The following is a 17,569-nucleotide window of genomic DNA, read 5'->3' on the forward strand; positions in this document are numbered from 1 at the left end:
GGAACAGTGATGATTCTAAGTGAAGGCAGTGGCCTTGGTGATGGAGATAAGCAAATGGATTTCACGAACCACTTCAGAGGTAGAAGAGACAGAACCCTCGGTGTAGCATTCCTACAGGGCATATTTTATTCTGCTGTTATGAGGTAAATCATACAATAAATAAAAAGCCCGTTACGTAACTTTCTCACAGCTTTCTCTATAATGAGGACTGCAAGTGGAAATCATAACACAGACACCACGATGGACACAGGCTTTTGATCTAGATGAGCATGGCACCAAAGAACCAAGTGGCTACCAAGAGATACCATCGCAAGGCCAATACTAAATAAAGATACTAGACACAGAAGACAATATAGAGAAAGTTCCAGAAAAATCCTTGGATTATTGGGGAAGTGAGTAGGAAACAAAACATTCATGTCTAAAAGCTTAGCTAGGGGCAAAGAAAACTTCAGAGGTCAGTAAAAGAAGAGGCTGAAGATTTATGGTGATGATTTTAATAAATCTGGCAATAGATAACTTCGACTATTTGATCTCAAGAATCAATCTATGTGGATAAAGTCAATAAAGGAAATCAGTCCTTCCTAAAATAACTACAACAATAAAACCTCATGGAACAATTTCTCAAAGGGACTGGACGGGAGGAGGGAGAAAGAGAGGCAGATCAGGTGGCAGTGAGTGCCTTGATCCAAACTCTCAGATGTAGAGAACGATCTTGCCTCTTGCCTCTGGGCCTCCAATTCTACGCAAGATCCCATTATGACTGCTGGCCTTCCAGTTAGTACTATTTATACTGAAGCTTCACGGAGTTGGGTTTAGATTTATGCCTAGAAAGTTATGCACAATGACATAAAAAATTAAAATACAGAGAGTAGACTTAGGAGGTAACGTGATCGATACACGTTTGCTGATCTTGAACATAGCTCAGGAAAGTGAAAGGATAGATTAATTAAGGATTAAGCCAAACATGAATTTTAATATCCGAAGACATTTATAAGCAAGAAACCCTGGGGCATATTTATAGAGCCACTTTAATTAGTCAGTATTCAAAGCAGCTTTACACATGAGTCAAGTTTTCAACATATTTTAATAAGCATCTCTTCTAAATGCAAGAGTTGAGGTTCTGTAAACCAAGCATGGAATCTGGAATCAGAAAACGTGGGTCTCAGTTCTGGCTTTGCCAGTTACAAACTCTGAGAGCAAATCACACAACTTGCTACAAGTGTAAAATAGAAAACTCTAACGGGTTGCCATAAAGACTGAACACAACAAGGATGTGAACTGCTTTGTAAAACAAAAAGTGATACATCATTTCCTCAAATGAGTAGAGAAGAGAAAATATGTTCACGAAAATTTGCTTTTATTCAAGTTAACAGTCGTATCACAAATGTCTACATATATATTTAAGACAAAGTAGATTTGAATTTACTGATAATGATCCAAGACCCAAGAATTCTGGTTCTTATTTATTCATTTATTTATTTTTATTAAAAACATTTTTTTTAACTTTTATTCATTTTTGAGAGACAGAACAGACCGTGAGCGGGGGAGGGGCAGAGAGAGGGAGACACAGAATCCAAAGCAGGCTCCAGGCTCTGGGCTGTCAGCACAGAGCCTGACATGGAGCTCGAACTCATGGACCACAAGATGATGACCCAAGCTGAAGTCGGATGCTCAACCGATTGAGCCACCCAGGTGCCCCTCTGGGCTCCTTTTTTGACCACAGCCCCAGAGTTTGCATTTGTACAAGGAAATAACCTAATTAACAAAGTATCTTAAAAAAAAATGCTTGTCATGGTGATGTCTTGTGGATTACATTAGTATCTTCCAGCTAATTGCAAGAGGAGCTATATCAGAGCAGTTAGTTTAGGCTGTGACATCAGACAGACCTGGATTCAAATCCTGTATCTATCACTTCTTACTTGTTTTTGAGAGTCCCATCACCTTTAGCTCTGTTTTCTATCACAAAAGTAGAGACTTTCATAGAACAGTATCACAAGTTTCAAAGATTTAAGAGATAATAGCATATAATGTACTTGGTAGAATGCCTGGTATGTGCAGGCATTCTAAGTGTTAGCTGGGATAATACCTAAAATCTGCACATAAAGATCTTTGTGTTTCCCCTTCTGGTCACTCTCAACTCTGAATGCATATACGGTGCCCCATGTACACAGTGATACAGAAGCTCATGCTATTTTATAGCCAGATGGGAACTTCAACATTTGTTGAGCAACTACTATGAGCCAGGCATCATGAAAGACACTACAGATACAAAGATGAACTAGAAATTATTGTCTCTAATTTCAAATACTTCTCAAGAATGTAAGACTCTTGAGGGCAAATATTTGCTGACTTTTCCCACTTCCATATCCCCAGTGACCAAAATAGTGTCCGGAATATTGAACTTGCTTGGTAAATATTTGTAGAATGAATTATCTAGTGCTTGTCTTGTGTATATAGTAGATGTAAATCCCATTGTAGAAGCTTGTCTTGTGTATATAGTAGATGTAAATCCCATTGTAGAAGCCACTTTTACTTCTATTTTGGGTATCCAATGAAGGGGACATATAAAGAGACACATTTTTATTAGCATTATTTTAACTGAAGCTGGGTTTAAGTCCTAGCTCCTTGAAACAATGTTAGTGATTTTCTTACAAAATAAATACAGTGACATCTGGCACTTTGAAAAAAAAAATTCAAGAAATGTGAAGGACACCTAGGGAAGAATTCCCACCAAGTATTTGATAATGTGATAAGCAAAGGAACCTTGATACCATTTTCTTACTGCACATATTAACATCTGTTCTACCACTGAGATTATAGGATCACAAAATTCCATTTTAAAGGTTTAAAATATAGCTCACCTGATCTTCTTCTCCTCCACCTTCTTCATCATATTTTAAAATATTATCTCTTACATCATCTTCTGGATCAATTAAAAGTTGCTTGGCCTGGCGCTCTTTATCCCGGCGTTTCATCCATACCACAAACATCAGAACGAGGACTAGGTAGAAAAAGAGTAAAAAACAGCATAATGTCATAGCTTTTAAAACATGACCTTTCTCATCATAGCCTTTAATACCACTAACACACTTATATGGGTCAAAAGCTTGTAATGCAGCTTCCTCTCTCTTATCTCTTTCTGGCCTCCCGTGAAGAGACAGAAGACAAAGCAGGGTTCAAGCACTGGGTATTGAGTGTGAAACCCTGGGTTCCAGAACCTGGTGTCCTTTGAACTCACTGGCGAAATGTCCATCCTCAATATTATCATTTACAGATGGGGATGAGAACCATTTCCATCTCTCCCTTCTGCTTGCTGGAGGATAGGATACTCCTAATATAAGGGCTTGTAAATTCTAAACCAACAAACAATAGTAAGTTAAATTGTTACTTGTTATGTAACTGCTATTTCACTGAGGTTGCTCGGGCCATCATTATACCCTCGGAAATCAGAGGGAACAGTACTCCCCAAGGAAGGTAAGTGCTTGCCAGGATGACTTGGGGGGTAAATCGGAACTGGATCGCCAATTGGAACTTGAGGATTTTGGGCTCCCAAAGGCTGTGCTTTTCTACTACACCATTCTGCATTCCCGCTCCTATTAAACTGCACGTTTCAGGTTAAGAAGCCGACGGGATTCGTTGGTGCACTGAAGTAACATCAGGCTTTCAGGCTTTACATTTTTGTGCCAGATCTGGCACCATGAATCTTCCAGAGGGTTGACGTTAAAATCAGCACCAATTCATTTTCCTTCAAAATGCTAGTCACCCCTTATGCCAAAGTCCGTCATGTCGAAGTCTTTCCTGATAAGGTTGGCATATATGCCACATTTTAGTTCAAATTGAAACATGTCCCTAAGTGCACATCGAAGAGCGCATTCTCTCTAAAATCTGAGGATATCAGTTTACATCCTGAAGCAAGAGATTTAATGACTCCTATTTGAGCACATTTTTATTATTGGCCATAAAAGTAAATATCCTCCTTTTAAAGCCAGATACATGATCTCATTTGCCATTGTTCCAGGGCTAAATCTAGCAAGTGGATTATTAGTACAGCAATGCAGGTTTCAAATTATAGTCAAAGTAGTCTCCACACAGGAAGTAAAAAATGCTCAGGCTTCTATGGTAATTGCTTAGAATAAAGGGACAGAATTCTAAATTACCAGAACACTTGTAAATGGAGAAAACATAAAAGAAATGGCCAACATTTTCAAGAAAGTGATTGGTGTGTAGCATGATCACACAATAAACTAAGTCCTACTGCTATTTAACAATAAAACACAGGGCCAGGCAATTTATCCTTTTAACCTGCATGCTTAGAAGGGGCTCCTAAAGGACTTTCCAGTGGTTAATTTCTTGCATTCCATTGAACCAAAGATTGCAAAGTATCTGAAAAAGGAGCAGTTCCTTAATCTAGACTTGCTCTAAAGACAGACAATTTATTGAGCTGTGTAATCATTTCTATTATCAAATGTGCTGTATGAAGTATAATCTCTCACTATTTTACATAGCCCTTCAGAAACAAATACCTTGATCCCTGCATGACTGGAGTTAGCTGCTGACTGCGCTTTATGCAAAGGAAAGCCAAGGAGAGCAATATACTTATTTTCTTAAATCATCAACTCCGTGTCATAAATTCATACTCAAATCATGAGTGCTCAAACTTAGCTAAGATGGTTTAACATTTTCCTATGAAAAGAGTTTGCTACAGCTCACCAAGCCATCAGTGCCAGAGAACGGCAACGGGGCATGAGAGGGGTGCACTGGCTGGGTTTGCTGCAAACATGTAAGTGCTTGAAACAGTGCTCAGGGTTTTTCTCCCTCGGAAGTGGACCTGACTGCCCCACATACAACTTGGCAAGAAAGTGCTCTTGGTTGAAGAGAGTGGTTAGATTGTTTTGAAAGGTAAACAGCAAAAAGTTACTTTGCAAAACATCTAGGGTGGGAAAAGAATTTAAAACCCAAGAGACAGGGGCACCTGAGTGGCTCAGTCAGTTAGGCAGCCGACTCTTTGATTTCCGCTCAGCTCATGAGCTCAAGGTTCAGGGGTTCGAGCTCTGCATCGGGCTGTGAGCGCAGAGCCCGCTTGGGAGTCTCTCTCTCCGTCTTTTTGCTGCCCTTCTCCTGCTCTCTCCCTTTTTCTCTCTCTCAAAATAAATAAAAAACATTAAAAAAAATAAAATCCTGGGGCGTCTGGGTGGCTCAGTCAGTTGAGCATCTGACTTCGGCTCAGGTCATGATCTCACGGTTCGTGGGTTCGAGCCCCGCATCGGGCTCTGTGCTGAACCCTTGTTCAGAGCCTGGAGCTTGCTTCAGATTCTGTGTCTCCTCCTGTCTCTGCCCCTCCCCAGCTCGTGCTCTGTCTCACTCCGTCTCTCAAAAATAAACGTAAAAAAAAAAAACCAAATTAAAAAAAATAATAAAATAAAATCCAAGAGACAATACAACTACTTACTGAGCAGGATGATGATGCAAAGGAGGATGGCGATAATGGCTCCTGTGCCAAGCCCTGCACCCACAATTCTGTCCACATCGGTGCAGTCCCCATTGGAGTCACACTGGCAGACCTTCACGCGAAGGATGGATATATTTGACTTGGGAGGATTACCCGAATCTGTGATTATGATTGGAACTTCATATATCCCAGCTTCCAGAAATTTTATCTTCAAATTAAGTTGAGCAAAATCACCTACACGAAAAAAGGAAAAAAAAAGTTGGTAGTTAATACATAATACGATAAAAATACGCAGAATATTCGAGAACTGCATTTACTACGTAACAGCATATAGTGAGCAATACAACTATGCTGCATTATGAAGGTTTTTTTAAAGCTGTGGAAGCTTTTAATATCTTATTTAACTTTAAGTAGCTTTTAAAATATATTTAATGAGAAGATTATAAGGCACCTAAAATTAACTTTTCATATCAGGCTTCAAAACCTCTCAACTGCACATATAGTCAAATAATTAACCTGTTCTTACCATTAAGCCGAGTGATGGTCCAATTTCTCTTAATAGTCACTGGAGACAAAGGAAGATCAAAAGCAAATGGTCCAGCATTTGGATCGATGTCATAATCAAGTGCTGTGATGTTAATTGAATTGGGGTCTGGAGTTTCGCAAGTCTCTGCCTCTTGAGGTAACACTTGAGGGGCATTGTCATTAATATCAAGTAAATAGATCTGCAGGGTTCCCGTTCCGCTCATAGGGGGGATTCCTTAAAAGGAGAAAAATCACAAACCAATACTGAGCAATTCTTTCCCACGAGTCTCCATTATGGTGGAATCCTCCAAGTTTCTAGCCTGCTTGCCCTTACTGTTGTATAACCTTGGAAAAATCTAGTAGCCACAGCCTCTGGCACACTGTTTTTCCAACAAGGCCACTTCTTGCTTCCTTCCTAGCATGACCCGGAGCTGCCACTGTTGGGGTGCAGGACTGAGCCCTGTGACAATGCATGGCACCCCTGCAGAGTGTGCTTCTACACCTGCCCTGCTGTCACTGTCCGTTAACTCTGGGCCTTTTGTCTACCACGCTCCTCTAGGCGCTGTGGGGAACACAAGAGAAGCAGAACATGGGGCTCATGATCTTTTGGACCCTACTCTTGATGGAGGACTAAGACATACGCATGAAAGAGCATGAGATTTCCTTTAAAGCTTCAACACAGCCATGAAATATTTAATCTACAGGAAACACAGACCCACAGACCTCATCTCAGGAAGAAATGCCATGGAGAAGAGAAATGGTACTACCTGCCTGACCAAGTGTTAGGCTGTTTTATATACATTATTTCATTGTAATCCTATGAAGTACATTTGAATGGATTGGGAACCCAAGACTGTGTCAACTGCTCATGGTCACACACTCCTGTAAGGGCTGCGGTTGCTCCTAAAGATGGGTCTGCCTGACCCTAAACCCACCCTAAAGATTTCTCTACTACGTTTTGTGATAATTTAGCCTCTGTGAGATTATACGTATTTATGATGTTATATTATTATATATAGTGACATAATTATTGCATTTAGTGTAATTACATAATAGACATTAAATATAGTAAAATAGAAATATAAAAAAAATGTTAAGATTATAGTTCAGACACCCAGAGGTTTAAGTGACCCAGCCAAGAACATGCAATTAGGAAGGTGCACACATACATGCTGAGGAAGAGGCAAGGAGAAATCTCTATGGACCTGTCTGAGGCTATAGATGGTGCTGAAAGCAGAGAGAACAGAGGTGGGGGGACACGGGGGCTGCGGACAATATTCTAATAATGACCATAGCACCAGGAGCTCTGGGATACTCCACAGTTTGAAGACCTTTCACACTCATTATCACGTGTACTATTATTTGACTCTCATAACAACTTTATAGAATAGGCAAGACGCAAAAACAACTTCTCAGTAATGAAACCAAGGCACAGAGAGTATAAAACCTTGCCCAGTCATTAAGGAGTGGACCTGGGGCTCCACATCCAGCCTTGATTTAGAGTCAAGTGCATTTGCAAAGCATCAGAACTACACAGAGATGCAACCAACTACTTCTCTCGCATCCCAAACACCCTTTCAATTAGAAAAAATCCACCTTGGTGAATGACAAATCTTGTTGTAACTCACAACTAACATTCATACATATAATTTTATAGCCCTTTAAATCTCAACATAATAGTGCAAGATATATCGCTTTAAGTTCCCTCATGGAGGGAAGCTACCCCTTACGTGCAGTGAGACCATAAAACAGACACTAAGGCCGAGCTCTGATGTGCGGTGGCAAAAGCTGTCCCTACTACGTTTCAACTCTAAATATGTGAACAGTGGGTCTGATATTAGAGACGATAAGAAATATTGCTTTGAGCTTGTCACCATGTGGATTTGTGATAGATACCAATCTCATTGAATCTTATTATGTAAGATCCAGAATGGTCCATCAAAACTGTTCTTATCAGAAGTGTTGATGGGTAACATTTTTCAAACTGTGCTTCTTGACCACCAAATTGAAGCCTTCTAGTTTTATGAGATGCTCGCATTCACAGTATAGCACACATATTTTAAATGATTTTAAAATATGGTTATGATTCAGTTTTAAAACTATTAACATGTAACGGAAATATTTACTTGAGTGTTTATGTCAGGCAGTTTTATTTTTTATTATTATTATCTTTTATGAATATAATTTATTGTCAGATTGGCTTACATACAACATCCAGTGCTCATCCCAACAAGGTCAGGCACTGTTTTAAAGACTTTACGGGTACAAGCCACTTTATATTCTTCCATACACTAGTAGGAGTTAGATGCTGCTACCATTATCCCTATTTAAGAGAAAAAGGAGGGATACCTGGGTGGCTCAATTGGTTAGGCATCTGACTCTTGATTTTGGCTCAGGTCATGATCTCACAGTTCGTGGGATCAAGCCCCACATTGGGCTCTGTGCTAACAGCTGGGATTCTCTTTGCCTCTCTCGATGCCCCTCCCCTGCATAGAGTGCATGTGCTCTCTCTCTCAATAAATAAATAAATAAATAAATAAACTTAAAAAATAAAAAAAAAGAGAAAAAGGAAATTGAATATATTTAAAATCTTATTGCTAATCCCAAAGTTAGAAAGTGGTAGACCTGGAGTCTGGATTCAGGTAGCCAGGCAGACTCTCAGAGCTTGCACTCTTAAACACATGTCATATTGAGAGCTAACAAAGCAAAACAAATCCATCACCAGATTTATGTAAGCCATTTTTGTCTTATATAACTAAAAAAATAAAGAAGAAGAAGAAGACGATGAAGAAGAAGAAGAAGAAGAAGGCAGCTATCTATTAATTTCAATCATTTAGAATCCAGCAGAAACCCAGAAAGGGGAAAAAAAAAAGGTGCTAGACTATATGTTCCAAAATGAACACACAAAAACGTGTTGTACTCACTTATTTCAATTTGTGCATGAAATTAAGAGTTTCCTACGCCAAGGCAGACGAGAGGCAGAGAATTACAAAGAGAATTACAAAGAGGCTAGAGACAGGCCAACTGATGTCGGCAAACAGACTGACCATAAGAAGCGTAAAAAGATCACCTCAAAAAAAAACAATGCCATGGAGGCATTGAGGCTACCCTCAACTTGTAGCAACGAGGCATCATTGTATAGCAGGGCAGAAGAAATACAAACATTTGTCATCACAGTACTAGGCACTATGCAAGACATATCGATGTTGGGAACATTCATTACAGAAGACAAGGAATATGTGAGAAAACCCAGTGGAAACAAAAAATAGAAGTAGGGGCCTTAGCTTAAAAAAGGTCAGTTTCTAGACAATCGGGTTTCATAGAAAAGCTCGTTTCCTGATGATGCATTCATGATGAGGCACTATTTAACAACATACAGGGTAATACAATGACCATGTTTAATTACGTACCATTGTCAGAAGCAAGGAAAGTGGCATTATATATATTATTTTTCACGTTTGGTGATTCTCTGTCCAAAACAGCAATTGTTGTTATTTGTCCATTCACAGGATCTATTTTTAGCCAATTGGCAGGATCAGATAATTTTGTGTATCTACAAAAGGAAAGCTTTAGTAAGTAAATATTTTAATATACGTAAGAAATAATGCCTATTTTACAGGTTTAATTCCAAATGTCGACCAGCCCATTAATTTGCGTTTTTGTAGATATTGGTTGAAAATACAGCTTTAGCATGGAAAAGTATTTCTGTTGCAGTGGTTAAACTCTTGTCTCTTGTCTAGTTTAATGGATAACAATGATCCCAATAAAATAGTTCAACTATACCTTCTAATTAAACAGTAGCCCTAAAGTATAGGACTTAAGAGACATTATAAATAGAAGTTGAATTTTCTATCATGGAACACACCCAAAACACCAAATCATCACGGTGTTGATGAGGTCATAGTGGAGACACGCCTACATTCCTATCCCCATCATGACCTTCCCCACGGGGCCAAACTGTAGTCAGAACTACACTCTTCAGAAAAGTCCCACCATCTGAGTCTATATAAAGTAGATTTATATGTATCAGTAGGTTTATCAACTTAAACTCCTTTTTTATTCTGGGTGGAGAGTAAGATTTTCAAGCTCAGATAACCAATATCCAGATTGGAAAAAATATCCTGCGTGTTGAAAGGTAAAAAGTTGTAGGAGTTCAATACACCTATTATTAATTAGCTATTTCTCTATCTTGATGTCAACGTATAGAGAAATGTGGAAGATATGCAATTATCTGTTAGCAGCAGTTCTGAAAGAAGTTAAATAAAATATGAGCTAATTAAAAAAATTATCATCACCAGCAATGGATAATAGTCATGTGGGCTGTGCTCTGCCAACGACCTACTCCCTCATCAGGAAGGATAAATTAGATTGTGCTGAGGTTGGAAATCTTTACAGATATGTTTTATAAGTCCTATAACTACCGTACAGGTAAGAGGCAAAAATAATTAGCTCTTATATCTTGTTTTTGGCATGGGTTTTCTTTTTTTTCTGACGTATGCGGAAGGGATAAATGTTACAGCTTCTGAGAGTCCCCTGTTTACTCACAGTGAAAACTTTTTGCAGTATTTGGTACAATAGCACAGGCTAAATGATTATGAAATATACAAAGATAAAAGGGGGTGGACAAAAAAAAGAGGCAGAGAACATTTTTTTCTCCAAATAATTACACGAGTAGATCTATTCTTCTATTTCCTATCTAATATACTCATTGATCTATTTACTGAGAGGAAGCTTCATCAAGGAATTAAAAAAAATTTTGTAATAAGTAGTTTGGGTTCCAGTTCAAATATTTTATTCAAATGGTAAGTAAATTTTGTGCACAGCATACAACATAAAGTAAATTTTTAAGAATGCCACAAATAGCATTTGATACCTAATATTTTGCTGCATATATCGATCAGGATCCTGAGCAGTAAATGTTGTTAACATGGTACCAGCATGAAGGCCTTCTTCTTGGCGAATGATCTTGGGATTTGGGGCAAAATAAGGGTTTTCATTCACATCAATAACTGTGACAGACACGGTTGCAGTTGACTGAGGTGGGTGCTGAATACCCTTGGCTAATGGCACTTGATTTTCAGCAGCAACAGTAAGGACAAACATCCTATTTGTTTCAAAGTCAATTGGCTGGGGGAAAAAAAAAGGAAACCATATTTTTGCAGGAAATAAGAATATTTGCATTCTGCAGTTTATTCTTCTTTAAGACTCCATTTCTAAAACATTAATTTTTCATTCACAACGCCATAGGTTCGTCTCAAATTTCTGGAAAACACGCATTAGCATGGTCAATGATTAAAATATTTATCACAATTGAGCCTGTTTATATAAGATATTTATAAATCTTGGGTACTTCAAAGATTTATGTTCACAAAATAATGCATATTACTACTGCACTGATTGCATTTATTCAACTACATCTAAAAACTTGATTATTCTTAACAGCAGCACCGTGAATCAAAAATACTAAATAATCTGAGGTCAAGTGAGAACCCAATGGTCTAGATTATATTCTCAAACATTGGTATCAAGGCCATGTCTCATCCAAGAAAGCTTTTATATCTGTGATGAAGTACAAAGAACCAAAACCAAAATCAGAAACCATTAAAATCCTATTTTTTCATAAAGCAAAAACTTAATTCTATTTAAACATATCATTCATAATTTGAAACATTTTAAAGTACAGACATGTATACACACACTTATGAAAAATAATAGTGTTTGTATGTGGAAGGGCTTTTCTCTTGTTTTTGTTTTTTCCTTACTTAGCAAACTAAAACTCTGGCTGTCTCCCAAAAGAATTTTAGGTGTTCTACTGGTCTGTAAAAATCTCAGCTCTAAGAACAACACTCTAGATGAAGGTAATGCACAAATAACCCATAATGTAAACATTAAGTTTCAAAGTTCCATTGAATCCTACTGTCAATAGAAGAGTTACCAGGAGTCAAGTGATCAGACTGGACTTTCATTTCACTCCTGACTTCCCTCGATCATCTTCTAGTGGAGGTGCAGATAAGTATTACCGTGTCATAAGAATTTGAAAAATGAGCTTAGAGAGCTCTCATGCTGTCATAGATGGTCTAAGAAGGATTAAGAGCTGAAGCTAATGAGAAAGCCACATTATTAGCACAAACGGCACCATTTCCTACCCTAGACCACTCCCTCAAGCCTTCAAACGCATAGTTTGTTTTCCTAGCACCCTAAAATCACCAATTCAACTTCCCATTGTCAATTATTTTAAACAAGACAGTGGAGAAGCCAGAAAGTAAGACAGAATTCTTTCGAGTGGTTTCATTTGCTGCATGAGAAGTCTATGACCTAACATTTTCATGCAGAGTTCTGTCCTTCAATGCATATAAAGTGTATTTATCCCTCAGAATGGTATGACTTAGGTACTATTATCTTCCCTGCTTTCTGTATGAAGAACCTGAGGCTTAGCGAGGTTCAACAACTTGCCATGCTCACACCACTACCAAAAGCAGACCTGGGATTCGAACACATGGCCCAGCTCTGGGGTGTTCAGAGAAATTTCCAATGCCCACCTCCTGGGGGGAAACTCCCCTTCTACTCACTCATAAATTCTAGGCAACTGACACCTTGGTGCACCTACACAAGGCCCACATCTGGGTTCACTTAACAGAGTTGGGATGAGAGACAAGGGAACAGATCTCTTCACTGGGGGCTTGAAGGAAGAGATGTTCACTTTAAAGGCCTTTTACATTACAGCTATGCATTACACTTGCAGTCAACAGCCCCTTCCTTCCAGCACTCAGGGTGTTTTGTTTTTGACAATTAAAGATCAGAAGAACTAATTTCTTTAAGTCTTGAATATAGCATTTAAAAACAGCAGTGCAAATTCACAACGTTTTTGCAATGTAGGCTCTCTTTCTGCCTACACAATCCATTTTAATTTTGTGATATTTTCTGGTTTGTTCTCTGAGCCAGTGCTCCAAGGGGAACTTGAGAATAATAGGCATGGGGCCTCTTTCCTAATAGCTATCAACTGGTGATCAATTAATACTTGAGGATGTGCTACATCACTAACATATCTAAGCGCACTCCGTTAACACTGTGGAGGGCAGTCCCGTCTTCAGAATGTTAAAACTGGCCCCAAATGATTTAAACGCAATCATATTCTAGAGACAATGTGAGAACAGTTATGTTGATCTCAACCTAGCCTCAACAGAAACTACAAAATAAATGTGGGGTGTTTGAGTGGCTCAGTCAGTTAAGTGTCCAACTCTTGATTTCAGCTCAGGTCATGATCTCACAGTTCATGAGTTCGAGCCCCACGTCGGACTCTGTGCTGACAGCTCAGAGCCTGGAGCCTGATTTGGATTCTGTGTCTTCCCCTCTTTCTGTCCTTCCTCTGCTCATTCTCTGTCTCTCCTTCTCTCTCAAAGATAAATAAATATTAAAAATTAAAAAAAAAATAACAAATGTGATTCCCCAAAATATGTTAATTCCAGGTTTGAAGATGTTTGAAAGAAGAAAAAAAAACAACCCTAAGAGTAAATAATAAACTATGGACCTGTCAGAGAGATCAGTGACCCAAGTAGCACTTACTTTGGCGACAGTGACTAAGCCGTCATTGCTGTTCGGGTCTGTCTGAATGGCAAATCGCCCTGTAGGATCCCCGCCGCTGATTCTGTACATGGCATTCCAGGCCGGCGTATGGGGCTGATCCTTATCAGTCACAGTTAGATTAGCTACTATGACATCTACCCTGTTTTCAGGGACCTCGCCATAGAACTACAAGAAAAACAAACCTCAGTTAGACGAGCGATGCGGACCGGTGAAGGACAGCGTGTCTTGATGACCCTGCTGCCCTGATTTTACTGCCCCATTAAAGCTTTATTACCCACAGTCAACGAGGAAATCAGTAATGCAGGTAATCACAGCATTTATGTTTGACTTTAAAAATACTATAACTTTTCTCAGCAGACAAAATTTCTTCCAAATCATGTTATAGTTTCATTAATATTAAAATTAGTGTCCATTTGTGAGTCCCTGGGTGATTCATGTAGGGTTGGAGAAAAGGATTTGTCTGAGGGAAATCATTTTACTCAAGAGATAGTGTCTGTATGCTGCCAAAGTTGTATAAATCAGTCAGGTAATATCCATTCAGTTTCGTGTACCTCAAAGTATTTGTAAATATTTTGTTATTACAGCACAAAGTATTTTTAGGCCATTTCTTCCGGGTAGCATGTTTCAACAACTTCATCAGTGGATTTGGAGGCTAGGAAGGAACAAATCACTCAGGTGCCTCATTTAAAAGCCCTGGTGACAGAAAACGTCTGAGCGAGTGGTCAATTTATAATTAGGCTGAGCAAGTCACACCTCTATTTAACGCATTTATAATTCATGACAAAACTTTTCAGTAATGGACCACAGACCTAAGTTCTGTGAATGACAGTCTGTACTTACTGTCATAGCAGTAAACTCTGGAGGATTGTCATTAACATCTGTCACCGTGATGACAGCCGTAGCTGTGTTTGAAAGGCCGTATGTGGGATTGCCTTCCATGTCTGTAGCTTGAATTATTAACGTATACTGTTGCACTTTCTAAAAAGACAAAAAGATAACACCTTAAATGAAACTAATTCCTCAAGAAGACATAGCAATTGTTTTGTAAATGGCTCTTTATTACACACACGGAAAGCACAGCATCATTCATTCTGATTAGCATTACTTGAAATTTCCCATAGCGTTGACTTTAACTTGAGAAGCACAGGTCTGGTTCTTGTCTAGAAAGATGTGACGTATATTTTCACCTCTATTTGTGGAAAAGATAAAAGATGCATTGCAGATGTGTGAATTCACAGAGAAGCTGAAACTTCCACTTGGTCTCAACCTTCCCCTCTTCGGAACTTTGCAACATTGCGATCAAGCGTTCCAGTCATTTGGTTTGTTTACCTTCTCATATGTTAGTTTCTACCCAGTTTAGGATAATGAAAAATCTTGAAAGTGTGTAAGTACATATATACATACACATACATACATATATACACCCACACACGCACACACGTATATACATATATTTTATTTTACAGGGTATACATATGCTTTCTTTTAATATATTCTCATATATGTTCTCTCTATTTTAAAAGTCTTGATAGAATATTTTGTCCTACTCCCCATTAGCACATACTGTTCACAACTATATAGAAGAGATATATTCTTAAATGAAGTTAAAAACTAATTAAAGGGTTTATGTTTATGTCCTTAGTCGTAACTACAAAACACAGTGGTACTTAATAGTTGCATACTCAACAGATTGCCATTTCCGCCTAATACTCATTGTGCCCACATACCTATGATGGTATGCACATACATCTGCACGTACATGATTATTACCAAATAAATATCACTGCTTTCAAGTTCCTAATTGAACCTCTAAATGGGGAGCCAAATTAAGCTGCACTGTATCTAAGAGAATATCTTGAGACTGAGAAGTCTACAGCACTAGCTGACAAATATACTTTATATTAGGACAACCTAACCAAAATGATTCACTAAAGTCGTTTGAAATCTCTGTGGAAATTAACACAGATAAAAAATATAGGTCGTTTCATACATGTTAAAACACTCTGAACAACAAAACTCACTTCTTCATACAAAAATAAACTGTCACTGCAAAGTACAGTTTTCCCTGATTCTAAATATAGCTAACATTATGAATGGCCATTCTTAAAGGATTTCTGGAGCTTGGCTAGAACAGACACAAATTGTAGCTTGTGATTTAGTTGTTAGTGGGAAGCACAAGGAAGAAGTGAGTAGGAGAAAAAGCCAAAGCCCACATATTTGATTTTTAAGTCTCTGTCCACCCAAATGCCAAATTCTAGCAGTTAATTATTTATTTGTCTTCCTAAAAAAGAAAATACCATACTTATTAAAATAAAAAACAAAAAACAGAGGCATAGTGATATTTGAACCATTTAAATTTTTCTTAACCCATAACACCTCACCATAATGTTTATGTAGGCTAAAATATTTCTCAATGATTTCCTTTCCCAATCAAGTGTCATTTCAGCTTAATCCTCCCATGGTTAGTGAGAGAATTTTGTAGGGCACTCAGTTCAGCTTCCCAGCTGAAAATCATGAAAATAAAAATTTGTTATGACTTTGAAATGCCATTTCTGTTAACTGCTATTTGCAGAAGCAGATGAGCATTAAAAATTTTTTTTTTTTTATTTTGGTTTTGGTTAAAGAAGATAAAAATCTCACACAGATACTGTATGGAAATACAACTCTTTGTAATGTCTACTCTTTAAATTATAATGTCTACTTTAAAATTATATAAGCATAATATATACAATTTTCCACTGAGCTGAAATATTGGGATCAGTAGCTAAAACGTGAAATTTCCTACTGCTTCAAGTTCGTTTTAGAATCCTTAAGTTACAAAAGACCATTGTTGTTTCTAAAATACAATGTTTCTCCAAATAAATTCCAACTTGGTAAATAATAGAATCTCCACTTTCATACGCTCGGTTGGTAAAATGTTCTTACATTTAGTTAGGAAGACATGACAGCCTGTTTTAGACAACCAAACTATTTAGGGCTTCTTGACTAATTTAGTCCCTGGGCATCTGGTTCGGAATGACTGACATTTAGGTTTCAGAAGAACTTGACTTCCCATCCTTAATCCCACATCTGATTGAGGGGATTTTGCTTAAGAATGTTTCCTTACTTCCTGTTTCTAGATGGGTAAAATCTCAACTCACCTGCTCGCTATCTATCCATCCTTCTCTCCCTGTGACTCACCTATCTTACCAAAGCTTTATATCACCTTTTTATCCACTTACCCTACACCTTGAGCTGTTGGTATTTACATTCAGGTGCCTATTGTGACACTATGCCACTGCATCTGGCATTCCCCTCAGGCTAGAATTGTAGTTCTCAACCGAAGTAATTTTGTCTCCCCCCCACCCCCCCGCAAGGGGACATCTGGCCATTCCTGGGACATTTTTAGTTGCCACAATTGGGAAGTGCTACTGACTTCTAATGGATAGAGGTCAGGGAGGCTGCTAAACACCCTATGATACACAGGATAGGCCCCGCAGAAAAGATTTATCTGATCCAAAATATCAAGCGTGCCAACACTGAGAAACTCTGGGCTTGAATACCTTTCCCTTCGTCCTGAACCTGGAAAACACGAAGTGGAAAAGCCACCTTCGATGACTTCTGAAAGTCCTGGAGGCAGAGCTGTTGGCCGGTCCGGGACACACCACTAGCACTGTTTCCAGAATTATATGGCTTGCTATTGGTCCATATGTCTGTCCTCCTGGCTGTGGACACACATACACGCCCCTCCTCAGGGGCCCTGCTTTGTCAACATTTGTGTCACTGGTATACAGTCTAATGCCTGACACAGAGCAAGCAAGCGATAAATGCTTTTGACTTGGTGGTCAGATGAGTGAATGAATGAGAAACCCTCGACCTTGTATCACATTATAAAAATCATTCCAGGTTTGGAGAAAAACATCTTGTTTACATGGTAGCTATTATTTTTTTTTCCATTGAATCATATACTGGGAGTATAAACTAGCTCAGTTTCCCAAACTACAGTGATTCATACACCATCTTTCCAAGGCT

The 17,569-nt window shown here is 38.5% G+C and overlaps 1 protein-coding gene across 1 annotated transcript in view; it reads right to left on the reverse strand.

The window, feature by feature from the left end:
- Positions 1–17,569, reverse strand: part of CDH2 (cadherin 2) — a 214,852-nt gene that overhangs the window by 29,317 nt on the left and 167,966 nt on the right. Inside the window, exons 8-14 of the mRNA XM_019465485.2 lie at positions 14,399–14,536; positions 13,538–13,723; positions 10,848–11,101; positions 9,385–9,527; positions 5,976–6,209; positions 5,450–5,683; positions 2,862–3,001 (exon numbers count right to left, since the gene is read on the reverse strand). Coding sequence (XP_019321030.1) covers positions 2,862–3,001; positions 5,450–5,683; positions 5,976–6,209; positions 9,385–9,527; positions 10,848–11,101; positions 13,538–13,723; positions 14,399–14,536 — 1,329 coding nt within the window. The remainder of the gene's footprint in view (positions 1–2,861; positions 3,002–5,449; positions 5,684–5,975; positions 6,210–9,384; positions 9,528–10,847; positions 11,102–13,537; positions 13,724–14,398; positions 14,537–17,569) is intronic.

The sequence above is a fragment of the Panthera pardus genome, unplaced genomic scaffold (assembly GCF_024362965.1).
Source record: "Panthera pardus isolate Hobbes unplaced genomic scaffold, ASM2436296v1 HiC_scaffold_15, whole genome shotgun sequence".
Lineage (NCBI taxonomy): Eukaryota > Metazoa > Chordata > Mammalia > Carnivora > Felidae > Panthera > Panthera pardus.